At 36.4% G+C, this 17,226-nt stretch overlaps 1 protein-coding gene across 1 annotated transcript in view; it reads left to right on the top strand.

Annotated features, from left to right (window-relative positions):
- Positions 1–6,660: 6,660 nt before the first annotated feature.
- The window catches only part of Smp_145990 (putative suppressor of potassium transport defect 3 (skd3 protein)), a gene marked incomplete at its 5' end in the record, with an annotated part of 20,735 nt that continues 10,169 nt past the window's right edge, over positions 6,661–17,226 (top strand). Inside the window, 7 exons of the mRNA XM_018799138.1 lie at positions 6,661–6,764; positions 6,800–6,903; positions 6,936–7,064; positions 8,664–8,761; positions 11,612–11,726; positions 14,469–14,647; positions 16,343–16,504. Of these exons, the coding sequence (XP_018650957.1) occupies positions 6,661–6,764; positions 6,800–6,903; positions 6,936–7,064; positions 8,664–8,761; positions 11,612–11,726; positions 14,469–14,647; positions 16,343–16,504 (891 nt within the window). The remainder of the gene's footprint in view (positions 6,765–6,799; positions 6,904–6,935; positions 7,065–8,663; positions 8,762–11,611; positions 11,727–14,468; positions 14,648–16,342; positions 16,505–17,226) is intronic.

Here is a 17,226-nt window from a genome sequence, read left to right as displayed (position 1 = left end):
TCGTGCTTACGGTCTATAACCAGTACGAACGTGCGCATAATATCTATTGTTTCTTTTAGCGAATAGCTTGAGACCTTGCTAGTCTAATTATTAATTTAGTGACAGTTATTTGTTTAATTCATCAGTGTTAGCAGCCGGGCTGATTTCTTACAAATTATAGGCATCTTTGTTAAATTCACTCCAAAAGTGACGAACATTTACACCGCTATCGCATGCAAGCTGCCACTGGTCACAACTTATGCTCTATCTGATAATCACACATGTCGCACTTACCATTTTTTATGTAAATCTTTATTTAGCTAATAACATCTTGGAACAATATGTCACCCATAATTGCGATGTGTACGTTATATCTATCCCAACGACTTACGGTCAATTAATTTCTGGCAGATCGGCTTCCATTCTATTTCAAAATCACTGGGTGCAACTGCATGGCACGCGTCACCAAACTATAGGCAGAAATATAAACAATCTTTTTAATGCATATCATAGCACTAAGTATAGATCATGTCTATCGCAGATGCACTAATGTTGAAGTAAATTCTATCAGTTGTTTCCGAAGTTTATATAATTATCAGTATTGTTATGTATTAATGGAATAATTGTTTATAACGAATAAAACATATAAGTTGTATTACTAAATCCGACCATGGTCAAGCAAGATCAAACAAATCTCCCAACTTATTAAACCACACCTAATTTGCCAGAATAACCAGAACAGTAACTAGAATCCTTCTCTTATTCTCTTTCTTCAGTTAGAGTGCTAACACACCTGTAGTTGGCAATCATCACATATGAATAGAACGCCATCAAAAACATAAACTGACTTTTGACTTTAAGCCAAAAAAGACTTTATATTTAAAGTTTGTAACGCACTGACTGGTTCGTCACTTGACGTTTATTAGCCTAAGCACAAAGTGTACTACTGATACGTAAAACTGTTAACCACCTATTGTTGCTACGGAACTTGTGCGTTAGCCACTTGGTTAACGCAGAATATGATATACAGCCAACGGCACTTGGGCATATAGAACCTCCACAGTCGCAAGTCAGAAGACAGAAGAAGCAGGAGAAGTGATCGTTCGGTAAGAATTAAAAATGTACAGAAAATCATGGTATTTATAGATGTTAGTATTTGCTATAAAATTATTATAATTCTGCCAGTCCGCAAAGAGGCATGTTATTCTATCTTCCGATAGCAGCGTTCCAAGTTGATATTCTATAAAGCATCATCAGGTTCTGATTGAGTGGAAACCTTTCGGCCCATTCAGTGACTCTGGAGGCTCCGTCGTGTTTCTCGAAAGCCATCCCAACACCTCCCAGGAGTAATATTTTCTCCTTGGGTCCACTTGTAGCCTGAAAACTGGTTTGCGGTGGCGTTCCATCTTTCTATTGTCTTTCTTGTTCAAATATTCAATCTTCTGTTCTTTCTGGCATTCCTGGACACGTGTGTCGTTGACGTATCTGCGATTAACTATAACGGAAGATTAACCTGGTTGTCCCCAGAGTGCATCATTTTTTATCTTTGTAAATTTGGTTCGTGTCTCTGATACATATCTCAAAGTCTCGTCGGACTGCATACAAAACTATTCCAAATCTTCATATAGTCATCCCTGATTCCCATCGATTCTTTCCGGGGTATGACTTGACAAAACTTCATCGCCCATACTTAAATATCGGATATTAGGATTTTGTCTGTTGTCATCCACTACTTTAGGTGGTAACATAACACCGAAAATAATCCCAGTAGTCCAAACATGGCTTCGTCAGGAAACCTCCAATCTTGGACAGTAGGGTTTGGCGTAGTTCTGTAAGCCGTTAAACATTTTATGATTACCTGACTAGCTGTCCCTTCATCTCTCCCTTTCAGTAAGGCTCTTTCTATCTGTTCATTCGATTGGGGATAATAAAGTGGAGATCGTAGATGCGTTACTCCATTTATACTATAATGTGCTTCAATGAGTCAGAAAAGAATTGTGAGCCACTATCAGACACTAAGGTCTCTGGAACTCCTAAACAACTAAACAAAGTAGACAACTTGTAGACTGTTTATGAAGCTGTACAGTTAAGAATACTGTACACTTTTGGCTACGTCGCAAATGCATCCGCAGTAACTAGAGACATTTTACCATGAACTCGATCGGCGAAATCTACATGAAGTCTCTCCAAAGGTCCAGAAAGCTTAGGCCACTGCTGTAGTTCGCGTTTCGAAAGGTTTTAACAGCTTGCTGAAATGATGAACAGTCACGGCATTTATAGGTATCAATAACAAGTTTTCATTTCCTAATTTTGAATAAATTGAGCATTGGGCAAATTGTTATAAATAGATAGTATATTTGTAATATCCCAATGAGTAAAAAAATTAGATTTTCTGACGTTTCGTGACTCACTGTAAGCCACTCCAGAGAGCAAATAACCAAAATTAACATTAATCCACGTCTAAACAGTACAACGGAACAGCACTAATATTATGTGCGATCAATCAAAAAACAGGTCTGAATAAATCAGTGTCATATCATTTCGGTCAGGATAATTCGTAATTAGTATCTTACAATTTAATAATTTTCCTATGAAGATTATTAGAAGTATGTTAAAACAAAATAGTTCAGTGCTCAATAATAATAATTCGAATGAGAAACCATGGATTGGTACTGCAGTTTCACCATACCGTTATGGTACAACAGAACTCCAAATAATCTTAAAACAACACAGAATCAAAGCATATTACAAAACGATGAACACACTTTGAAATACTTAAGTTCTCTTACAAGAAAAATTCCCTTTGTGTCAACATAGAACTGTGTCTACAAATTAGGTTGTGTCAGTTGCGATGCCTTCTATATTGGAAAGTCATCTCCCGAAATCTTGACTCGTGCCAAAGAACATATTAGATACACGGAGAAACCTCCTAATAATCCTGTATAACAGGATAGACTTCAAATTAAATCGGCAATAGCAGTTCACGCCATTCTCAACAACCATCAAATTGATCTCAAAAATATCAAAATGCTACAAAAAGGCTTTTTTAATCACAAAGAAAGGAGAGTAGCTGAGGCGTTCCATATAATACTTAATCCTACCGCTCTCAATAGAAAGGAAGGCCTTACCATGCATCCTACTTGGGCTATCTATCCTAGTCACCTAGTATGATATTATTTACTGTTCACGCCTTTACATTACAAATTAAATTCTGTCCTTTGTCATTATAAAGGTCACACATTTTTTATCATTAACAGTGCACACATACACACACAAATTTACATACATATCGCTTACTAATCACCTTGACCGAAATGACACGACACTGATTTATTCAGACCTGTTTTTTGATTGATCGCACATAATATTAGTGCTGTTCCGTTGTACTGTTTAGACGTGGATTAATGTTAATTTTGGTTATTTACTCTCTGGAGTGGCTTACACTGAGTCACGAAACGTCAGAAAATCTAATTTTTTTACTCATTGGGATACTACAAATATATTATTCACTCATTTATAGTCACGGCATTTGTTTTTAAAATCGCTGTTCATTGCGGGTGATCAAGTGTTACTATGAACCAATTATTTGATCTTACTAATCCCAGGGCAACCACTGTAAAATTGCTTGAGCACCTTGTGGCGCAGTAATTCTGGAATAAAATTTGATTGACAAACGTAATACATGAGTCCACAATCACTAAAGAGTGACTTCGATGAAAGTGCTGCAAAAGTTCCCCTTTAAAGCAATAGATTGGCCATTTAGTGGAAAGATAACTCCTAACACTTCCTAATGTCTTGTCCATTTCAGTGGTTTTTACAATAGATTTGAAGGTGACCTGCAGTCCGTCGACTGAGTCATCCAATACACAATGAACTTATTTATCAGCCTTTATATTCGCAACAAGAGTTTCTTTTGACGTTTTTGTCTGAGAATCTATTGCTCTCGATAGAGAATCAGCTTGCCCAAAAGCCGTAGTAGACAGGTATTTGATTTTGAGATCGTAACTCAGGGGTGTTGTTGCCCAACGTTGCAGTCGGTTAGTCGTGTGAGCAGGAATCCCATTATTTGACCCAGATACGGCAAGTATTGATCTATGGTTTGTTAGTGGGTTGAATTTCAGACCGAATATCATCTTGTGGAGACAGACATGACCTACAACACTCATCGTCTCTCTTGGTCCTAATTTTCACACACAGTGACGATATCAGTCAGGTACCTTTCCTCCGACCTTTAGGGAGAAGCGATTATGCGATCATCTCAAACAGATTCATGACCAAGATGGCCTGTCAAGCAGTTGCTCCGGCCCGTCCTAACATATGGAAGGTAAACATGAAGGCGATCAATTCTGCAGCCTCGACTGAAAACTGGATAATTGATTCAGAAGCGTTAGTAGAAGAGGGGTGGATTCATTTATGACAGTTATAAGATCAAGCAAGTCAACCATTTATACCATGGACGGGACCATAGTACAAGAAGCACGGCCATCTGTGGACAGACTGGGTTGTTTGGCGTTTACTAAGATAAAAGAAGAGATGTTGGAACGTCACCATAAGCCTTCTAACGCTAAATACGATGGAATTCTACAGGTAGGTACGAAATAAGCGTGTAATTACAATCCAGAAAGCTCAACGAAAATATGAAAAGCAGTCGGCCCAATCTTAATCAGAACGCCTAAAAGACGATTCTGATATATAAATTACGGAACAAAGATACAGCATTAGATAACCGGCCCAAAATCACAAGGGAGTGGATCTCGAATGACAGAGAATGATCAGAACAAAGCATAGGCTATGAAAGTTTATTTCGAGACATTTTTCACTCAGTAGCCTCTTCTAGGAAAGAACTAGACCCTGACACAGAGTCACAAAATCGACTGCTCACTGTGGACTTCAATCGATACGATGTACTTTAGGCCCCTGAAACTTAAGACACGGGAACATCAATAGTATCGGATGAACTCTCCCCTTAAATCTTGAGAAATTGCACAATATATTGCTGCCCTGTTGGCTACGATATTCAGTGTCACTTGACCAAGATGAGTTACTCACTTCGATACACCAAAATGGATCAGCACAACTTCCATCAAATTACAGAATTGTCAGTCTGACTAGTGTCGTGGTTGAAATACTGTAAGGAATAATCAACAAGACTGTAATGACATTCGTGGAAACCAACAACTTGTTAAACAGCGGATACCATTGTTTCGGAAAAGGTTTATCTTGCACAACAAATCTCCTCATAGCAAGAGAGAAATGGATAGAGGCTCTAGATAATGGAAAATCAGTGAATGCTGTCTTCATAGATAAGGTGCCAACAAACAGACTGCTCTTGAAGTTGGAAAATCTAGGCATTGCCGGACCTCTCCCGAAATGACTTACGGATTTCTTGGCAGGTCGTAGACAGAAAGTAAAAATGAGTTCCAAGTTTTCTGCCTGAAAATTCGAGCTTAGTGGAGTACTTCGAAGCTCCTTAGGTAAATGAACACCTAAGTATAGTTGAGTCCCCAATGCTACTTCACGCTGATGATGTGAAAATCTAGCGAGTAATGACAGGAGACACAGATGCACGAGCACTTCAGACAGACCAAGATATTCTGATTAGTTGATCTCAAAAGTTTCTTCAGCCTATCAACGCGTCCAAGTGTGTCTACATGCACTTTGGGGATACGAAAGTAATTAGGGACAACATAGGGGAAGTGCCTGTTCCCGTGGTTCGGCCTCACAAAGATCTTGGGGTGACAGTGATTAGTGGTCGTAAGACCACCATCCACTGTCTTGAGGCTGCGGCTAAGGGTTTGATAATCCTATGGGCTCTAAGACGAGCATTTACCAAGTTAGATAAAACCATGTCCACTACACTGTACACAACCTTGGTGAGAACTAAACTTGACAACTGCGTTTAGGTTGCAAGACCCCGTTTAAAGGATGACTGGGACATCCTGTAGGAAGAGCAGAGGGCAGCTAGTCATGCAGTTCCAGAACTCCGGAGTTTACTATGCAAAGAGCGTCTTGAAAAGCTAGACATCCTTACTCTGTTTTACCTCAGACTAAGAGGTGGTTTGATTTTGATGTACAGAATAATAAAAATGATATTTGACCTGATGTGTCCTCTGTATTTCTTTCTACAGGATCAGAGCAACTCAGAGGACATAGCAGGTGAGTAGAAAAACCAAGAACGAACAAAATACCAGTGGCAAACAAGTTGTCAAACCGAGTCATCAATTCCTGGAACCTGTTACGTGGAGCAGTTGTGTCCGGACCTTTAATTAACTTGTTCACGAAAAGACTAGGCACTCACATAAGCTTACTAAGAAAGGATTAACACAGGCCGTCGGCCTTCTGCCCTCACTACACAAATCTGAATCTGAAGGTCACCGATAATTCAAATTCTCAAGGACAAACCTAATGACTACTTGGGTGTGCAGCTTACGAAAGATACTGTTCATCAGGAGAAAAATTCTAATTTTTTCCGCTGCTACCAGATACAAGCGATTTATTTCGAATTTCGCTTACCCTTCGTCTTGGCGATTCACCAAGCTCCCGTTGTTTGCTCTGGCATTCCCTACCATTCAGCTCAATACGATTGGTTTTGACCTTAACAGATTTAAAAACCCTGATATATTTGAATGCATTCTATCTATGAACAGAAATTCTCTCTCTAGGTTTAATTAATTCTCGTTAATGACTTTTTACAGCATTTTGAGGGGCAGTAAGGACGCTGTTAAAGAAAGACATTCTTTAGGATGGACTCCACTAATGCTTGCAGTGGTTACCAAGAATTACGAGTAGTTTTTTCTTATTATCACTTAATGAACTGAAGGGCAGTGAGAGAATTATTGAAGGCAGGCTCAAATCCTAATGACGTTGATAATTATGCTGGTATCGTAAGAACTGCACATGATTTGAGAATGATGTCTTCGGAAGGTAATTTGCCTGTGCTTCTCAATTACGCTCAGTTGAGTGGATAAGGCTTACACAGTTCAGTGACTTCCTGAATCCATCGGCTGATTTTCGTGGTTGTTCTGCACTCCACTATGCTGTGTTAATAAATGACTCCAAATTGGTTCATTTATTGCTGGAATTCGGTAAGTTGTCTTGTTTTTTCAGTCAGCACTATAAACTCGCCTCACTTAACTGGGTCAATGGACGCAAGACAGTAAACGTATCAATGATAAAATGTATAATACACATTAGACTTTAGGATTGTGGAAGCTTACACTAAGCCAATTACTCCGTGATGATTTTACACATAATTTTGCAAATCGCTTCTGCGGTAAACCTCACCAGTCCCCCTATGCAAGGTCTTTATAACTGTTAATATTTAAACAACATTAGAAAGATGTGTGTAGTAAATATCAACAAATCATTAAGTGTGTGAGCTTTAGATTTTACTCTTTCTAGCTCCATATACTTACATATTTTAGTCTCCTTCAGTTTGGGCGCCCGGGCAGCATTCCAGCCCCCACACAAATTGGTTGATGAAGTGTGGAGTATATATATTTGGTGCCGCCTTGTACCAATGTTTGTTTAAATAAATAAAGAAATAGTTTTAGTTCGGCACTGATTTTGGGTATGTTCAAAGCAAATGTCCTAGAGGTACGTTCGTAAGTTATTTGGAGTTAAAAAACGTGACTGAAATCTAATAATCAAAATTTGGTATCTCTGTAAGTCAAAAGCAAGGAAATTAGTTCTGTAAAAATATATTCCCAAAAATTATAATAAGGAAATAAACTAATTAAAGTCAGGTCATTGACACTGAAATGATCCAAGGTTTCACATCTTGTCCTTCAGCTCCAGTATAGCACAATCACTACCGACTTCAGTTTAAAGACATTATTTACCTGGCCATTCGGCCTTCGAATGTCTACAACTCTACATAGTCTGTTGGAAACGTAACTCAGCGACTCAGTGCATTATTCTATACTTGGTTTTGAGCTACATTTGTTTTGTTGGGACCGATAAATCTACTTGAATTTCTTAACCAGAACAGATAAGGTGGAATTATTCGAAAACCCAGTTGTTCAGATCCTAGTGTCTGCATAACTAAGTCGTAGTTTTCTAACTCGAAACGATCACATCATTTCGGAGCACTACTTAGTTTTGTGGCAGTACTTATTTCTTCTAGTCATCCAGTGTGAGATATGTAGATTACCAAAATGCCAACTAGTGTTCTCCCGAAAATCTACGAAACAGCTCTTATCATTGTATTTTTGGTTGGCACTAAGTATCAAAGCGTGATATCAAACTTTATTCACTGTTCATTTCTTCATAGATCATTCATTTAGAGAATTGTTCGCCTCCCCAATTCTTCAAAACGGTTTCATTTGTAATCCCATTTTATTAGCTAAAGGGCACTGGTTACTTTTCATGTCGGATCTTACGACACATGCTCTACTAGATAACAGGGTATTGGCCTATAAGTTTACCGTTCCGGTTTATCATAAGTAAATATTTGCCGGTTATACAAAGCGTTGTTGTGGTATGCCTTCCTTAGTTACTTTCAGTCAAGGCTTTGTGTTATCTAGATTTTTCACATTAGTCAGATACTTAATATTCTTTGTATTCACAATTCTACCAATTTAAGTTAATAGGTAAATTCTGACAGTATTTAGACGATGTGACCATGTGACAAGACACAATTTTAATTTCGCGTTCCTAATTTACTGTCATTTTAATGTCTATAGGGGCTGATCCGACTATAGTGAACGAACGTGGTCACCGTCCAGCTATGTACGCTAAAGACTCCTCTATCAGGGAGTTGCTAGCTGAGGCTGAGTCTAAGGTATGTTTTCATGATCATATGCTCTGTCATAATATCACTTACATTTCTCAACGGAAGACACCAAATACCACGAGATTGTAAATCCCAATAAAATGGGTTAAGATACTACGCTATATAACTGCTGTGTAAATCCGAGTAAAAACAAACCAGTCGCAAAAACTTCCCTTTTTAAATAGTTAAAAATTGGAACGTACATGTTTAATTATAGTTTAAAGCCTTACTCAAATCTACACGAAGTAGAAAATAAATCAAATATTGCTGAACGTAATTAATTTTCACACCCAAATTAGACAAGTTTTTACACATTTCTACTGGAGTCATTCAAAGGTAAGCAACGCAGTACGATACTCAGTTTGAACTGCCATATTCTTTTTGGATATGGGCAATTGACAGAATCGAACTAAAATGGCATCAATAATTCAAATCATGGTAGTGAACTATGATTGACTGTAGTCGTAGAAATTCTGGGACAAAACTTGGAAAATAAGGGTGGAACGCAGGTAAATATATCTGCAATTTAAATCGTGCCGAAAAGTTTCCAACCATAGACTGTCTCACGGACTCTAGACACAAATTACTCACTTCCTGATAGGGTTTAGAACGGCGATCGCTTTCTTTATCCACTTATGCCGTGTGTTTGTATGAATGTTCTTAGTCTCTTCACAAGCAGTCAGCAATAACTGAGCATGGGTGACACATATCTCAACCATATCCCTCCTAAATGAAACTAGATTGAGTAAAACCCGTCATTAAATTTAGTTTCTGTTTTATACTAATTTCATAAGTCCATAACTTTATAAGGCAGACTGCGAGTACCAGCTTATGTGTGATTCACGATTACTTTAATAACTGGTTAGAACCCTGTACCTTGGTGGTAATGGTTACTGGATTGTTACTGTGAGTTGTTCCACATTATCCATGTCAGTAGCAATAACAAGTTTGGTATCAACTAGATAATCGGTAAGGTAGGTGGTGCGCCTAATGACAGCCTTCAAAAATATCCGAAACTCTTGGAAAGGCAGGTCCAGCTATTTGGAACAAATTTTTTTTTTCTTCATGGCTGATAAATATCAACCAACCTAATGGATTAAAGACTTATTAGTAACTATAAATATGTTACCAGAAAGGATTTGGTTTGGAAAGTCTACTCCATGACCTCTAGAGGTCTTGAGGGCACATTTTAGACAGTTATGGAGCTAATGTATCTTCACTTAAAATAGCGTTCAAAGAGCCCCCAAATGCCCTGGTACGGCCGAGAGTGGAGAGAGTCCGCTCTCCCTCTCCAAATGCTCTCACATGGCCAGCGAATATATAGCCTCTGCCAGGGAAGTCCTACTCACTGCCTTCTCCTGGCATTACTGTTGTTTACGAAATTGAGAGGACGAAAAGCGAATGTCCGGCGCTTTAACCGGGTTGGTGGACAAGGCGAGTCCACCTAGGGGAGTTGGAAAACCCTGATTCCAAACCAATGGTGCACATGGGCTCCAGTATCCTGAGGAAACAAATGGCGTACGAATCAATCGTTGATCACCGGCTACCATGGGACTGCATCTCCTCACGATGCTCCACTGCCTTGTGGATCAGATCTTCCGATCAAAGGCTCCGGGTGTGGGCCCCTAAGAAAACCACCTGCTTCAGTTCGGGCACCTGGGCAGTATCACAGCCCTCAAGCAAATCGAATGAGATTTGTATAGCGCATATGTATCTGGTGCTTCCTTGTACCAATATTTGTGTGTTTAAATAAAATAAAATAAAATAAGCGTTCAAAGTGGAATCGAAGTTTCAATCAGCATTTAAAGTTGCAATTGCAGTGTTAAAGCTTTTTAATGCTGACAATTCGGGGGAATTTCGCAAAGTTATCAAGTATACTTTATATTACTACTATTTAATGCATGCTTCGTGATCATTTTTGTCGTTTACATAGTTTTAATCTAAATGGAAAATCAACAACTCTCATACGCACGTTACATCATTTTTCTCTCCATCCTCATTTTTATCGCGTGGCTCATATATATCTGGTGTCCCCTTGTACCAATATTTATATGTTCAAATAAATAAATATAGCAAGAGGTGTTAGGGTATATCAGTTTGTAGATGCATGGATGTCTTCAACCTTCTCCAGACCCTCTTGCGCTATCGTACTTATTTCTGTCCAACATTCATTGTTTCGTAACACGAGAACTACTTTTAATTCGTTAAACGCGGCTGTTCTTTATCTGAGAGCGGTGCTTGTGAATTCTGTCGGTATCTTAAAAGCTCTACAAACCAACACAGATATGTGCAATGGGTACTTCACACCTTTGAGGTTTAGAACGCGTCTATAATATTGGGAGGAATGTATTCGTACACTCCTTCCTAGTGAACAATTTAACATAATTAAGAAGTTTATATCTTTTAAGGGCCATCGTGACATTATTATAGCTGTGAAACGGGTGTATAATGCTTTAATACGAGTCCCACGCTTGTTAAACTGATTTTCAAGGTTAAAAATGTTTAACAACCTCCTGTTGCTGGTTATCGTTGTTTCCAGAGAGTTCCTTACATCTAATAACAGCATAAAATAATCCTGAGATCTGTTCATGTTTAAATGTACTAGGGGATCATTATTCGATTGGTGATGTCAACTTAAAATATCAGCTAAGATGACTTGAACACGTTTTACCCATTATATGTTAGTGGCTGCCATACTGAGGATCGTTTGTTTCTGTTGCATTCGCTACGTTTTATATTTGTATCTCACAATATGAAAAACAAACCATGGCCTCTGACTTAAACAATATGAATACATATTCTATTTTGTTATCTTAAGCGTTTAAAGTATTCTTCCCTTATAATAATCGGCTTTTGCAGAAGGCAGAAGAAGTGGCTGCCAAAGAGCGAGAGGAAAGACGCCTTCAACCACTAGAAAATCGTTTACGTAAAGTAATTGTTGGTCAAGAAGCTGCTATTCGCACTGTTAGTGCAGGTTAGTTTATTGTACGCCTTTCTGTTTTCATCATTTCTATTACTGTTGTAACGGACGAAGATTTAGGTGGGGAAAACGAGTTTATTATTTTATGCAATATTACACAGTGTCTTGGTAGAATATGAAAACCATACACTGAATACATTATTTGCACATCTTCCTTCACTTCTCCTTTACATGCTTCATGATTCTTCCAATTATCTTGCTATTACAATTGTTCTGTTTTCCTTCTTCTCTTCAATTCAATCTTCTGCTAACAGGCATCGTACTTCTGGTTGTTACTACATACTACTTATATCTGTCAGCATAAACAGTGTACACTACACCATAATGCTTTTAAATACTTTCTGTTATACTTCTCTAGTCTATTCTATAAGTTCCCGTAAAACCTGTGAATGAAAAAGTTGTTTTCAGTATCCTGTATATTATTACTTAATAACAGTACGCTCAAATCTGAGTTTTTGTCTCTTGATAACTTTAAAAATTTATCTCGTGGATTTTAGTATAGTAAAAATTTCCCCTCTTACTATAATGAATATCTGTACTGTTCACACTGACAAGTGTTAATTGATTCTCACTTTTACACTTCGACAATCATCCCGTACCCATTAACAAAATGAGGTCGAGAGTTGTTATGGTTGTAGATATGTATTCATACAATCAGCCATTCCCACACTATGGTTGATCATATATATATATATATATATATATATATATATATATATGACAGTTCAGTATTATTCTGTCTAATAAATGCAAAAAATAAAAATGTGACTGGAGTATCAAAGATGTATCTAGTATTTTACAATTCCTTAATATGTACCACTGAGTCCTACATTAATCATTCACGTTAATATTCGGTAATATTACTTAGTGGAACGATACATGTATGATGACTTTTACGCATTCTGGTTATCAGGCGAGTGAGCGTGGGAGAACTGCGTTCTAGACCAATAGTTTTTAGATGTTATTTTAGTCTGTCATCTCACTACTATCGTATAATTGATACTACATAGACGATCAAAGCAGAATAATCAACACTCGTACTAAACCATACTACTGATCTCACATGATTATAGCTCGGTCATGCGGAGTCCAGTACAATCCAAGGAGGTCGGCTTATATATTTCTTTTAGTTGTAATAACAACATAAAGCTGCCGAATAAACAGATATGAAAAATCCAATAAATAAAAAGCAAATCAAACTTATTCTATATCAGTGATCAGTTAGCTTACTGTTGAGACTTTTAAAACGACATGAATATCGTGAGTTGCTCCATTGATCCAAGCTAAAAAAAGTCCAAATAATTCAAAAATAAGTTACACGTTATTGAACAGCTAAAGATTGTGAGCATTCTAGTATTTTGTTAATTAGTTGGGAAGTTGTAAAAGCTTGTTGGTCATAATACTAGATATGTATAGAGTCCCCCATAATCTTGAATTTGCGATATTTTTCGAATTATGGAATGTTCATAATTTTTGAAGTTATAAGCCATTATGTTTTATGAGGCGTAGAAAAACAATTTATTTCAACAGTTGAATCCACGAGTCGACCTAAGAGAGACCACCATTTAAAACCTGGAAGTACTGGACGGCTTAGATCGATTCGTGAATTCAACTATTAAAATACTACAATCTTCAGAAATCCCCATACTGAAAATAATTTACTAACAAATATTTCTGTGGTTACAGGAATTTCGAGGGATGTTTCTAAATAATATTTTAAGCCAATAATTACACTTCCTTTTAAATTTAACGTAATGTAAAACATCATATTTATATGTTATGCCTAAAGTGTTTTAGAGTTGTATGTATCTAGTTCATATTTTGTATTTCCTAATTTAGTAGATACATTCTGTAGTTATTTACTTTGGCTTAACAGTACTTAGCTACTGTAGATAAAACTAGTAGTACAAAAAGCACTTCAATATTTTCATGCATAGTTAAAATGGTTGCATATTTGTATCTTGTAGTCAACTTTGAGTTTCAGTTTTTGTGCATGCGCTGATGACACTAAAAAACTACCGGAGGCGAATGAAGCGAACCGAATTTAGAACCTGTGATTCACTGGTTAAAACTCCATTGTTTTAAATAAATCGTCATTTTACCAGCGTTCACGAAGTTATCATATTTTGTAGGTTAAAATGTCAACATTTCCATGAATTTACAAACTCCAATTTTAGTTTTATGTTCCATCTATGGATTTTTATTGTATGAATCTCTGTGACAGATTGTCAGATGTATGGACTTCAGGCTTAAAGTCGTGTTGCTGCACTCTCACTATTAATATTTAAATCAAATGTTTTCAGCGCTGTGGTCATTTATCTCTTTAAAAGTTTAGATAACTTTGTTAGAAAATCTTGTGTAACTTTTTAAGGAAAATTTTGAAAGAAAATGATTTTGTAATTTACTTATCATATGCATTGTGTACATATGAACTAGGCATTCTCCATGGTATTGTAACCTATTAGCCAAACTAGTCTGTGTTTAATTTCATCAAAACAACGTATGGGTGGGTCATTATAATGATATGTTGCTCATTATTTAGTTGGCCTAGTATAAATCATAAGCAAATTTTACTTATATCCGGATTATACAGGATTATGTAAAATAACTGCTTGTGATATGAATCGGTTCACAAGTTTTCTAAATTCAATAAATTAACTTATCATAATTCAAATGTAAAATGGTTGTTTTAAAATATATTTTCAACATTTTACTCCTTGTATTTCTTTCATTTAGCTATAAGACGTAAAGAAAATGGTTGGTATGATGAAGATCATCCACTTGTATTTCTGTTTCTTGGTTCCTCCGGTATAGGCAAAACAGAGTTGGCTAAACAAGTAGCAGCATACTTACATAAAGACATTAAAAAGGGCTTTATACGTATTGATATGTCAGAATACCAAGAAAAACATGAAGTATGTATTTTTCAAGTTCTTTGTTAAAATAGTTTACTAGCTCGTGTACCTGGTACATATTCATGTACTTAGTTTTAAGCCACATTGGAGGTGTGAGGGCAACTGATACTACCTAGGTCCCAAAACGGAAGTAGATGAAGCGGTGTTTTAAAGTCTAAAGGCCTAACCACTGAGTCACGTCTTTAATTCTTAGGTTTTAGCTACATGTACATATACTGTGGCATATGCTATTTATGTTGACAAATATAAGTAGTATGTAGCACCAATTGGAAGTGGGATGCATGACTGCAGAAGATTGGGAAGATTCTTTTGAAGAAAACTGAAAATAAGTGTAATGACAACATAATTGAAGGAGTCATGAAACATGTAAGGGACTATGTAAGAGATGGGTTGTACTGCAAAATAATCAAGAATGTTCCCTCGACGTATTTCAATGGTTTTGTGTATCGTTGTTGTATCTTCATTAAATAAACACACAACTTACATAATTGTGTAACTAAAATGCAAAGTCAAAACGTGTCACAATTTATAAATCTCAATAATTACATAACAGGCACATTATCCAGGATACGCATTACGACTTGTCAGCTGAATATACCTTCATCTCAATGTCACTCTGCAAACTGGGACTCGAACTTGACATCTATCGTTTTAAACGTCAACTCTTGACTCCCTAAGTTAATATAGTCAAGATAGCTATCAACTCACTCAACAAGTATAATAAAAACTCACTGGAAACGTATCAATGTATTCATTAAAGAATAAACAAGCGCTTTTCATAGTCTCCTTTGTTCTCTTCACCCTAGCATCATTTATTCGTGTTTTTTATTTATTCTTAAACACCCTGTTAATTTGACAACATGCAAATTAACCGAAATTTATATTTCAAATTAATGTAATTGCTCATACCATATAGTGTTTCTACATTGCAATTCCTTCGCATTTACAGAATAATACGTGCAATGTGTATCAATAATGATTCCCATATTTTATTGACTATATTTGTGTTACTCTGTTAATATCAGCTAATTACTTTATTGAATTAATAGTTAATTAATTAAATATAGATTTAACTTAATGGATACTATTCTGTCAGCTCTCTGCTATTCTATTACATGATGCCCTAAGATTTTGGAAAACTACTCAATAACACTGTCACTTCGTTAAGATTATCGTAGAGATTGAACACCATTTTATTAGCAGCTATGTAGATTTTGAGTTTCATACATTTCTGATATCCGTCTGTTGAGATGCTGTGGAACTGAAGGGCAGCAGAGTATGATTCTACTGTGTTCTGCCGTCCTTTTCAATTAATAGTTCACTTTTTATAACACTTGGGAAACCAGCTGTGGAGAGTAAAAAGATTAATTTTACTCAAGAACATTTTCTACCGAAGACTGGATAAATAATAATACTACTAGACTGGCTCAGGAACCGATATGTGGCCAATGACCTTGAGCAGAGGAATAACTCATCAAAATTATATTGCCTAAATTTGTAATTTACAATTACCTTGTATCCGCTTCTCAACAACACATGATCTATTTGATTTCCTGGGATATCATCTCTCATTTTTTTTTGTCTTCATATGTGCTTTAGTGTGTATGGATATCAGTCTCTTTTTTCTATGTTTTCCAGTCTCTGTATTACACTGTGCATGTGATTAGTTTAAAATTTTCCATTATTGTTTTATAGGTGTCTAAATTCATCGGATCACCACCGGGTTATGTTGGTCATGAAGAAGGTGGTCAGCTTACACGAGCTTTAGCTGCTTGTCCGAATGCAGTTGTTTTGTTTGATGAGACGGAGAAAGCTCATCCAGATGTTTTGACAGCTTTGTTACAGTTATTCGATGAAGTAGGTCACATTTATTCTATACAACTTTGTAGTGTATGCTTTTTTGATAAACTCAGATTAAAAATATACTTATAAGTATTCCGTAAATTAAATGTTGAACTAATAGACTTTGCTAGTGTTATAATGGACGGAAGTGAAAGTTCATTAGTAACTTAGTAATCCCTATCATTTTCATTCATGTCTTTTTCTATATCTAACTTTTTTTTGTATATAAAACCAACAAGTTTTAAATCTTTAATATGAACTCACATACTTATTCAATCGGTTAACAATTTTATTTTCTGAAACCCATCCAGTTAGAATTCAAGGAATTGGTTCCGTGAATACAATTATAATTTAAATCATAATATCCTATTAATTCTATCAACCAATTGATTTATCATCACAGACTGGCACATTAGACCTTGTAAAAGCTAAATATAAAATTATAAATCCAATAATGAAATTCGGTAAAGTATGAATAAATATAATTTTGTTGTTTGCTCGACGTGTTTTTAGAGCTGTTCTAATAGGTGTAGACTACCTGATTGGGGTCCGCGTGATTATCGTAACCGATGGTTAGAAACTCATTAACTAGTAATCTCAACTAACCGGATATAAAAATTCCTACATCATACACTTTATTCACGTGGTTTATTTTATTATGTTAATTATAACTTGAAAGCTTGTCAGAAGTTTATCAGATGCCATGAGACTAGTGGAGTTCAAGGATGTTGTGTGTG

Source organism: Schistosoma mansoni, chromosome 3 (genome assembly GCF_000237925.1).
Source record: "Schistosoma mansoni strain Puerto Rico chromosome 3, complete genome".
In the NCBI taxonomy this organism is placed as follows: Eukaryota; Metazoa; Platyhelminthes; class Trematoda; order Strigeidida; family Schistosomatidae; genus Schistosoma; species Schistosoma mansoni.
The sequence above is the reverse complement of the archived record's forward strand: the minus strand, read 5'-3'. Positions and strand labels throughout refer to the sequence as shown.